Source organism: Mytilus californianus, unplaced genomic scaffold (genome assembly GCF_021869535.1).
Source record: "Mytilus californianus isolate M0D057914Y unplaced genomic scaffold, xbMytCali1.0.p SCAF_6, whole genome shotgun sequence".
NCBI lineage: Eukaryota > Metazoa > Mollusca > Bivalvia > Mytilida > Mytilidae > Mytilus > Mytilus californianus.
Genome location: NW_026262712.1, coordinates 74,354,446 through 74,366,604, shown reverse-complemented (window position 1 = coordinate 74,366,604; position 12,159 = coordinate 74,354,446). Strand labels below are relative to the sequence as shown.

Here is a 12,159-nt window from a genome sequence, read left to right as displayed (position 1 = left end):
AACAATTTACCAAAGAAAAGAAAAAAATCCAAAATATCATTTATCATTAATACAATTTTCTTTCAAAAATCTTTTAAAAAATGAGTTATTTCCCTTTGTACAGAAATGGATTAATTCATCAAAAATTGAATTCTTGGGAAAGGGCTATAACTGAACAACGAGAAAAGCTAAAATTGTGAAAATTGAACTTGCCTTTCATTTAGTCACAGGAAACAACATATCTAAATTTGAAAAAATTTCTTCAAAGCGTTTTCATGTAAATGAACGGACACTGTTTGGCAGCCGCCCGCCCGCCGTATATCACCAAATCAATAACTGATTTTTACTTCGAAAATCCGGTTAACCAGATCAATGAACATATGACCTATCAAATTGGCAAAACCAGGTTTTCTGCATTTTTAGGCTATATCAGGCTTAGTTGACTGGTCACATTGTGTGCATATTTCCAATCTATCAAACACCATAACTGACTGCTATTTTGTCATCAGTAACAACATATTAAAATTGTAAGACCATTAGTTAAGCACTTTGAGGTTAGGCTAATTTTGAGCAAGAAAGACATAGATATGATGCTAATGCTAATTGTAACTCCGTAACAAACCTCATAAAACTTTAATATTTACTTACAAATACACTTTGCTGAAGATGTGATAAATACACAACTTAGGGTTACCAGAACTAAAAGACCTGTAATCAGAAAAACAATTTAATGTTACTCATAAAATGCTTATTAATAAAATGTGTGATCAGCCTGCTATCTGTATGTCTTAATTTCTTAAAAAGTAAACTCTTAAAAGATGAATCAAAATATAAAAGTTCTTTCATAGTTGTATGTTAAAAACATGAAAATCTTCTAAAACAATTTTGCGCTCATGCTTTTTTGTTACTTATTTAACACAGTAATCAGAGGAAACCTTCCCTTGTGTTAACTTGAATTTTGCCAATTCAGACAACATACTGACCCCAATTCATTTTCTTTCTTAACAGTTAAAACACTATGAATTTAAGCAAGATTGAATGTTACAAAATATCCAACTTTAAATAAAGCACAAAAGTGGAAATGCAGTTGTCTAATGTCTGGCTAAGAAACAAAAAAAAAAAACTCAGCAAAACTAACAAATGCAGACTCCCATTTGTATTGAGAAGGTAAAGTACATGATTTGCTATGGGAAACCAAAACTAGAGGATCCAAGGAGTTTTTATTGTGCTCACCAAGCACCTAAATCTTATAAGGATGTCAACGAGTACTTGAATACTCAATTATCTCTTGGTAGTATTGAGTATCGAATACCAAGGCCAGGTGAGCTAATAAAATAGGATATACTTAAATGTGATTGCATGACTCACAAACTGATAGATGGACCAAATATCAATGCAAACATCCGGTCTTTCCCCATCAGCCTATATAGCTAGCTCTATAAAAGGCAACTTACATGACTTATATGGCTAAATGCAGGATATAATTCAGATTTTTTTTAATAAACAAAATGTTACCTTTTAGACCAGGGATTCTTGTGAGACCAACTACTATTCCTTGTTCCCTTCTTTCTTTATGTACGTCTATAGGAAGGGTATTCAAAGGCTTGGATGGCTCTCCTTGTATACCTGCAGAAAATTAGAATTGTGTTTGGTTAGAACAGATTCCATTCTTTCATCAAAGAATATTTCAATAGAAAATTCTATTAGTAAGTTGGCATTTATTAATTAATTTGGAGGTATCTTCGTATTAAAAAGTCAATCAGCTAGCCCATGTTATGTTGCATCATGTTTTTTTCTTAATTAGGAATAGACTCAATTGAAGGTTATATTGATATTATGAACAATTAAAAAGGCTCAAAGATAACTTCTTTCGATAGGGAGATGAAAAGAGAAACTTTTTATCTACCATCTGATTTAATATGTCAAATTAATGAAATCTTGTGAGGAATTTGCACAGAAAATTTAATGAATCTTGTGAAAAAAAAGTATGGAAGTAATGAAAGAAGTCAAAAGTCAGTTGAGAGCAATAAAAAAAGTTTAAGGCTGTTTTTGCATTTTCAAAAATTACTTGGTGTAAACAGGGATGTTCTTGCATTGAAATTATATAAAAATAACTGAAAACCATGAAGATTTATTTAAAACCTATTCTATACCCCCTTTTCATTATCTAACAGCTCTTTCCATGCGTTGAAGACCGTACTGTGACCTACAATGGTTTACTTTTATAAATTTTTACTTGGATGGAGAGTTGTCTCATTGGCACTCATACCACATCTTCTTATATCTATTTCAAGCAGAAAAAAAACAGAAACCAGATATATAACTGATAGTAAACTTTTGACACAAAGATATGTCTCACTTTCAGTAATTTTGATAGCGAAATGCAAATGTTGAAAATAAATGTCAATACTTAAATATGTAAACTAGGTAAAACATTCAAAGTCAATGAACCATGCATGACTGAAGTTGCAAGGCCAATAACCTCCATGGATTAAGAAATGCTAATTCTAATAAAACTGCATTCCAAACACCGTTGACTTCTCATTAGTGGACTGTCCCTTAAAACTAATCTATACTCAGTTTAATTGAGGTCTGGAGCTGGCATGTCAGTAACTGCTAGTAGTCCTTTGATAATTTATGTATCATTGTCATTTTGCTTAGTTTCTTTTGTTACCCATTCTGACATCGGACTCAGACTTCTTTTTAACTGAGTTTTACTGTGCGTATTGCTGTTTCTTTATTCTACATTGGCTAGAGGTATAGGGGGAGGGTTGAGATCTCACAAAACATGTTTAACCCCGCTGCATTTTTGTGCCTGTCCAAAGTCAGGAGCCTCTGGCCTTTGTTAGTCTTGAATGCTTTTTAATTTTGGTTGTTATATGTTTTGGAGTCTAGTATGACATCCATTTTCACTAAACTAGTGCACATTTTGGGGGGGGGGGAGGGCTGAGGCCCGCCTCCAGGTGTGGGATTTTCTCGCTGCGTTGAAGACCCATGAGTGACCCTTCGGCTGTTATCTACTCTTTGGTCGGGTTATTGTCTCTTTGACATATTCCCCATTTCCATTCTCAATTTTACAAACAACATTGGAATATGCAAAAGTTTTAAATTCATTGAACCCTGATGAAAGGGCCAGTCATATAATCTCAATGGAATTGAGAATTGTAAATGCTTATATAACTGCATACCAACTATCATTGACTTAATATTAGTGTTTTGTCTTAAACTGATATAATCACAATTTTTAACATATAAACTATGCAAAATATTCAGCAAATAGACCATGACTGAGGGGGGAGCAAATTAATCTCCATGGAAATGAGATGTGTTTTAAAAGCCTTTCCATCTTTATCCTCAATGTGTAAAATTCAGCTAATGAAAAGTTCCTCCAAATTATTTGTTTATTTTCAGAATCATTAACAAATAATTATAACCAGACAGTGTTCTCCCCAGGCCGATATGACGCTGCAGTCCCGCAGCGCCATGAAAATATTTTCGTTGATCCCGCAGCGCCTTAATTGGCCGCTGTCCCTTAATACTTGATCCCGCAGTGTGTTAATTTTCACATTTTAATTTTAAATGTTGGTTAAAATTGTCAAGTTGCTGATTACCGCTGAGAGATCCTGAGAGGTCGGTCAATGTTGCGCAATAACTGATAACTAGCAAAAGTCTCTGATTTACCTGTTCCATCCTTATCAGACCATGTAATCAGGTTATAATGTAAACGATCATCAAGAAGATATATATTTTTAGTAGAAAATAAAAGTTTTTAAAAACTTCAGTGCAAAAATTGAAGAAATAGATCGCAAATACATTGTATTTATGCATCGTCTGTGTGCCATACTTGGCCATTTAAGTAACAAATTTTTTCATTGGTCGAGAAGAAGAATCTATTTAAACACGACCAATGAACATGATGAATACACGTGATAAATTTGAATACACATTACTAAAGAAATTTACGATGAAATTTATGAATGAGAGTATTTGTACGTCAAAAAAGTAAAATAAACTTTTATAAAAGATAACGAAGAGTGATTTATTTTATTAGAAAATGAAAAATTGTTGCTTGCAAGTAAAATTCGTCTGTCAACTGTCACGTATTAGAAATGAAATAATTTTTTAACATCGATCGTTAATTCGTCCATCAGGAAATATATGTACGGAATCGCTGCAGCATTGGTGTAATGTCACTAGTAAAGAATTTCACTGGTTTTAACTTTGACGAATTTGTCAAGTTTCATTTATATCTACCTTCCAAAGAAACGTTTTGACAATTATACATACAGAAGTGTAATGTCAAACTACGGACACTGGTCAGCTGGTTCATTACAATTTTTTTGTTTTAAAACGTTGTATCCAAACATCTTACACATGATCAATTTTAAAGCTGAATCAACATGTTCTTTGCAAAGAAGAAATGGGTTAAGCAAAAGGCAGATGATGTTTTCAACCCTAAAGAGGATAAAGATTGAGGAACAGGCTGTCCAACAAAATAACAAACTGTCTTGTTACTATATCTAGAAGGAACAGAGAGTAAAGAAACAAATATTTCTGAAGCTGTTCAGCATTGGAAGGCCCAGAAAAACATGAGAATTTTTCTTGAACTATATATACATTTTGACTTAATTTAATTGACTGTGATATAATTGCTTTTTGTGTTTAAAATGAATTTATTTCATGTATATATTCTTATTCTTTATCATGTATATTAATACTGTGCATTATTGCATGTAATGATTTATGACCCATTGCTTCAGGTCATAATAGTTCACTCTAAAATAGAGTTACGCACCCTTAAAATTTTGCGCCTTAAAAAATTTCTGGGGAGAACACTGCCAGAAAAAAAGATTTAGGAAAGTGGAAGGAAAAACAGCATTGAAATTTATATAGCATTCATATGTTTTTACTCTTAGCCACAACCAGAATGTACCTTTTTGTCCTTTCAAACCAGCTGTGTAATCAGATCCTGGTAATCGTTTAGGCCCTGGGAATCCATTTTCTCTTGGGAGTGAAACTCCTACTTCATCCTATACAATTCAGAAATTCTGTTTAGTAAATTTACTGATATCAAGAGTTAAAAAAAAGTATCAACATAGGTTTACAAATTTTTAAAGAGGTATGGATAACAAGAGCCATTAATTGGCCTTTGAAAATGGAAAAATATTTTTATAGTCTTAAATATATATATTTTATGGAATTCATGCATAAAGAAACAGATGCATCCACTCTGGATCATTTCTGCTGTTTGTTCTTAACCATTGGGACCTGTTTTTTTTTCCTTTCTGAACTTTTAAAGATGATGAGGTCAATTCTGGTAGATGTTAGTTTCCTTTTTATAACCCATTAGCTTCTATGATCCAATTTTTTACATAATGTCCCAGAAATTATGATAGGCTCTACCGTCTCTTTCTCCATTCTTACATTTTCAAAAGATGTGGTATAACCTCTTTGACCCTTTTTTTATAGAATCATGGAAGAAGACCTATTTATTTCTTGATCTTATTTTTACCTTCTTATTCTGAAAACATTTGAAAGCCTATGTTTTATATATACCTCTTGTCCAGGTAATTCTGACAGACCAATATCTTCTCTTTCACTAGTGTCATCTGGACTTCTGTACATTCTAGGTATTCCAAATCTTCCTGTCTCTCCTGGCTGACCTTTAATTCCGATGTTTGGTTTAGACTTTATAACTTTACCAATGAAACTCTTAAGCCATGTTGCTATTTTCCCACTAAGACATACTAGTTGGCCCTGTACAAAAACATGAATTTATCTATTGTAAAACACAAATGATATCTGTCCATAAATAAACCATTTCTGTAATTCCATCCACAACTGTACAGCCATCAACAATTAGAAAAACCCTTACTGTATGGTCGGCTATGAAGGCCCTGACATGAAAATTATGAAACAATCCAATTGAGAAAACTAACGGCCTAATTTATGATAAAACAAATTACAAAAAACAATTATGACAGACATTAACCAAAGACAACCACTGATTTACAGGCTCCTGACTGCATTTTACTTTCCGACCTTATTCTTACCATTTGTCCATGTAATCCTGACAGAACTGTATTTCTTCCTTCACCTGCATCCCTGGTACTTTCCAAAATTCTAGGTATTCCAAATCTTCCTGTCTCTCCTGGCTGACCTTTAACTCCGATGTTTGGTTTAGACTTTATAACTTTACCAATGAAACTCTTAAGCCATGTTGCTATTTCCCCACTAAGACATACTCGTTGGCCCTGTACAAAAACATGAATTTATCTATGGTAAAACACAAATGATATCTGTCTGTAAATTTTATCCAACACGTACATAGTTACAAGGGTCAATATTAATGACACTTAAAAGCAACTATAAGTCACCATAAAGCATCTAACAAGGAGCAAAACAAAAAGGATCAAAAAGCTTTGAGAAAATGACATATGACAAAATGGAAAATAATTCAAATGAGATAACTAACTACCCAATTATTACAAAATAATTAATGAAAAACAAATATGATATACGGCAACAAACAACCATCACTGAAAGAACTTAACTTTTAGATTTCCAAAAACTATTTAAATTAGACATGCTAATGACAGAAAGGCAAACATATTTAATGGCAATAAAATAGAGAAACTGTTTAAACCAAATGTCAAGGACAACTTTTGCAAAGAACCTACTGGTTCTCCATCTTCATGATCTTACAGTTAAACTAAAACCATGGGGTAAATATAGAATTGTAACAATGGTTTAAAATTTTACATGCGTTTATTTTCTGTAACTTATCTTGTGGTTAATTCTTACTCTTTGTTAAATCCTTGGCTGAAAGATTCTAATTCAAACTAGCTCTGGAAATCAGCTTCAATTTTATCCAACTATAAATACTGTTGTCTTAAAGTATAATTTTTCCACATTCATAAAGGGTCTCAAAAAATAGGAAATGACATTACAATTTAGACACAATATAATTTTTTTTTTTGCAACTATCCATCAATCGAAAAACTGATTATTACATTTACCATGTTTACAGTACATATTAACAGTGCATAAAAGTATATATAATCTGTCTCATTAAAATTGTGTTGTTTTCGTGTCTTATATATATGTATGTGTGTATATATTTTGTTATTCAGTCCATTTGTACTCACTAGAGCTTGTGTTTAAGTAGTTTAACTTTATTGAATATTGACTTTAAATATAACTTTGAATTGGATCCCCGTTTTCTTTCAAGGTTTACTTCAATATTTGTATCTAGACTCGAATACATGTCAATCAAATCATCATGTTTTCATACAATGCTTTCTTCTACAGTCGAACCTCGTTTTGTCGAAGTCGAAGGGACTGGACCAAAGTATTCGACACATCCGAGGTTCGACTCATCCGAGGTCGAGTGTGTCGTCATAAATTGGAATGCATGACATACGATATGATTTGTGTAAACTAGATACAATGAACAGTGTGCCTTTTTTTCGATATGACACTTTATGATTGTGTATTCAATCTCCATTTTTTGTCCTTCATAATAATTAAACGCACAAGTACAGATACAAATCATGCACAAATAAAATCAATAGTCTACACAAATATTTACAAAGGACAGTCACTATAAATTATGAAATCACTCGCAGAACGAATTAAGTTATGAACGGTCTCTGATGAGCCAGAGGTCGTCTGCTTTACATTAAATTATCATGAATTTATCATAATTGTCCTAATCCTTTTATTTATTGTAATTAATGAGTTTTAAATCTAACGATTCATTTAATCTCGGCTAGGGTCATTTAAGTTCGTTTTGTTTTTATCTGATGTGAAAAATGTTCAACACACTAACATTCCGCTTGAACGATCAACCAAAGGTGTTAATTACCGGTCACCATAAACATGTCATTTTAACTGTTATACAAACAAGTATGTTTACTCAGCTTTAATCTCTTTGGAAAATGATTAGGTTACATAAGAAATACATCCGATTTGAATTTTTATCATTAGGTCTGCATCTTTTGTCTTGAAAATTCTTACTTTCAAACTTCGAGTCATCGGGGTCAATTTACATGAATTTTACATCGACGGGACTATAAAATTTACTCGACTTAACCGAGTATTCAAATCAACCGAGTTCGACTCATCAGAGGTAACTATGCATTGATCAAACGGGAATTTTACCGGGACCGAGAAATTACTTCGACTCGTCCGAGTTTTTGACACAACCGAGTTCGACACAACGAGGTTCGACTGTATATTAGTTTTAAAGAAAATGCAGTCACATTTATCATTTAGGATAGCATATTTAACTTTAAAAGAAAAATATTTCAAAAATCATGTGGGGGCCGTAAAATTACAGCCGTACCTAAAATACCGTTTTTTTTCTTTTAATTTTTTTAATTTTTATTATTTAAAAATTTGGTGGAACTTTTGTGATATTTACAGAAAATCATTTTTGGGATTTAAGTGTTCACCTATTTATTGATTATATTTACTTGATCACAAAGGATTTAATACAACATGCCTGGAGGCAATAGCCTTACAAGTAACAGATCTGTGAATAAAAGTGGAAAATGTGGAAACACTGTTCAGACTTTACTAGCTGCCAAAGTAGATAAAGTTGACAAAGAAAAAACAGAAAAACCTAATAAACAACCAAAAAGAACTCACTCTTACACCCCAGTTCTATTGTTATACTTCATAGTTTCTATTTCTGAAACAAGTGTAAATTGAATAGATCTATTGTTACGAATAACAATGGATTTTTACCACAGGGTGTGACGAGCTGGGTTTCTGGAAACCCCTGCTTCTACATCCCGCAAACAAAGTCCATTGTTATTCGTAACAACAGAAATTGATTATTTTTTAAATAGCATGAACATAAGAAATAACTAATAGTGTTCACTACAAATTGTTTCATGATATTAAAAAAAACACATTTTAGGAAATTCCAATAAGCATCTATATATGGAATTCAAAAAATAATCCTTTAAATACTCTTAATTTTGCTTGAAGGTAATTTTTTTTATCCCAGCCATATGTCTCTATTCTAAAGCATTGATCTTTAAAAAAATGGGGATTCTAACTCCCGTACCCCCCCCCCCCCCCCCCCCCCCCCCAGTTACCCAGTGGCCGATCCAGGGTTGGACCCGACTTTTATTTAAAAGATCAATGCATTTGAATGGTTGGACCCCCCTTTTTCTCTTGAGTTGGGAACCCCTGGCTTGATCAGCCCCTGATTGCTCCCCCCCCCTCCAAAAGGGAGTTCCTCAATATTAAATATTGTATGTTGAGCGTGTCTGGTAGTCGGGTTTCTAATGCAGACACACACATCCCTTGGTATGTTCGAATATGAATGTTTGTTTATTCTCGAGAAGAGGTGGGTGGGGGGTTGTTTTTGATAAAATCGTAAGATATAAAATACAGTTATGATTACCTTTATTAAACTGATACAGGTAAGTACTTTGGGTTATAATATTGCCTTTATCTTTAGTCTCTTCTACCAAATCCAACGCTTGCCACAAAATGTCGTCCGTCTTATACCCGTCCATATTGACAACTGTATACCAGGAGCATGATGTATTTTTTGTTTGTAATAAGAATACACGTAACACTCAACCTTGACCTGCTGATCCATATTAGCACATGGATTTAACGGTAATATGCAAAACAACTTTACATTTGTAAAATATACTCACTTGTCAAAGTTTGAAAGAAGATAACCAAAGAAAGGTTACTAGTGGGGTTTCATGTAATAAAAAAATGTTCTTATAAATCATGGTTTGATATTGTCAATAAATATGCTATCTTTTTTTTTTTTCATTTAATAATCAATGTTAACAAATATAGGGTTTAGAATGGGGTGTAAGTTAGTTATACGCCTCGGGATACGGCGTGTCTGGATAAGAAACCCCTCCGCCCTCCGGCCGACGGGGTTTCTTATCCAGACACACCTATCCCTTGGTATATAACTATTACTGAAGTGTCAAATGAATCAAATACAAGTGTTGATCTGACTGGTATAATTAGTATACAAAGGGACTTAGAAGAAATTAAACAAAACCTTGAGGGTGGATTAAAAAAGATAGACCTTGAAAATGCAACAAAAGATCTTGTTAAGTCAAGTGATCTGGAAGTCATTGTAACATTTATTGTGAAGAATTTATTTAAAGAATTTACTTCATCATTAGAGACAAAAATTGATGAAAAAGTATCAGAAGTTATAGGGGAAATGCAAGAGAAAATAGATGCATTATCAATTGAAAATGAGAACTTGAGGGAGAAAGCTGAGGTAGCTATGAAAAGCCTATCTGCAACAAAGAAAGAATTACACCAAAATGAAAGACTGACAAGAGAAGCGATTACCAGCAGCAACTATAATGAACAATATTCTCGCAAAAACAACATAAGAGTTATAAACTTTCCATGGCGAGAGCGACAAGATCTGCATGCGGACTTTATAAGTAAAGTGAAAAGGGACATGAATGTATAACTTGAGGAAAGAGATGTTGTCGCCATCCATAGAATTCCATCTGACAAATTAGGACCAAAGCCTCTAATTGTGAGATTATTTAGTAGCGATGTTAAACGAAGAGTGATGCGAGAAAAGAAGAATTTACAAGACCATGTAAGATTTTATGATGACATTTCCAAAAGAAACATTGATTCAACTGTGGTGTATATGGAAGGATATCTGATGGTCTACAGCTGAAGTTCAATATTTTTGATGACATTTTTCTTAGATTGACACAAAGGAAATAAGTAGTTAACTTAGTACATGACTTTCATTGTTACATGTACATTATGTCTTGATGAATTTTAATTTTTTTTTTTAAAGTGTTTTTCTTATTTTCATGGGACAAATCTTAATACTATAAAAGTTGTCTCCACTTTGTAAAATAGTTGACTATGTCATAACTGATAAATCATATACAGGATATATAAAATTGAAAGAACAATTATACTGATAAAAACTATTGTTTTGACATTAATTTAATAAAAAATGTCTGCCATCTTGATGCTTAATTTTTGTTTTTATCTCTATCTTTTTCTTTCCAGTCCTTTATTCTTTTTATTAATTATTGCATTTCTGCAATATCATTCCATTACATTTTGTTTTGGTTTAGTTTATGGTGAGTTTCCTACTTATCATTTTTTATGCTTCTATATGTTGGTGAAATGTTTTTCTTTAGTATTTTTTATACATATGGAGAATAATCAGATATTACTATTACAATTTTTTACGGTCATGTTATGTGCTAGTGTATTTATCGACATCATATCATGTGTGCCCTGAAGGTATTAACTGTTAATTGCCAAGGTTTGGGAGATAAAGTTAAAAGAAGAGATGTTTTTAACTATTTAAGAACAAAGAATTATAATATTTACTGTTTACAAGATACTCATTTCTTATGTGAAAATGAAAATAATATAAGAGCTATGTGGGGATATGATAGTTTTTTTTCATCATATAGTTCAAATTCAAGAGGTGTAGCAGTTATGTTTAATAACAACTTTGAGTTTAAGGTCCTATAAGAAAAAAAAGATGTTGGTGGCAATTATTTAGTATTAGACTTAGTTGTTGATACTTTACATTTTACACTTGTAACTATTTATGGACCAAATATAGATAATCCAATTTTTTATGATCAAATTATGTCAATTTTAGATGATTTTGGTAATGATAGCTATATGATATGTGGTGATTTTAATCTTGTTCTCAACCCTGATATAGATTATTTTAACTATTTACATGTAAATAACCCAAATGCTCGGGGAAAAGTTTTAGAAATCATTGAGGAAAGGTGTCTCATTGACCCTTTCCAAAAATTTTACCCAGATTTGAAACGTTTCACATGGAGAAAAAGAACCCCCTTTAAACAAGCAAGGCTAGATTTTTTTCTTTTGTCTGAAAATTTACTATACTGTTTGAATAATTGTAATATTGAGCCTAGCTATCGCTCTGATCATTCTATGGTTATATTAAATCTAGAATTTAATCCATTTGATCGAGGTAGAGGATTGTGGAAATTTAATAATTCATTGTTGTATGATCCAGAATATATAAAGATTGTTAAGGAAAAAATAGTAGAAGTTAAAAAACAATATGTAACACCTGTTTATGATATAGATAGAATTGAAGACATAAATAATGAAGATCTCCATTTTAATATTAACAGTCACTTATTTCTTGAGACA

General features: G+C 32.2%; 1 protein-coding gene across 1 annotated transcript in view; it reads right to left on the bottom strand.

The window, feature by feature from the left end:
• The window catches only part of LOC127706612 (uncharacterized), a 35,021-nt gene extending 29,417 nt beyond the window's left edge, over positions 1-5,604 (bottom strand). Inside the window, exons 1-2 of the mRNA XM_052211267.1 lie at positions 5,536-5,604; positions 4,913-5,009 (exon numbers count right to left, since the gene is read on the bottom strand). Of these exons, the coding sequence (XP_052067227.1) occupies positions 4,913-5,009; positions 5,536-5,604 (166 nt within the window). The remainder of the gene's footprint in view (positions 1-4,912; positions 5,010-5,535) is intronic.
• Positions 5,605-12,159: the final 6,555 nt, after the last annotated feature.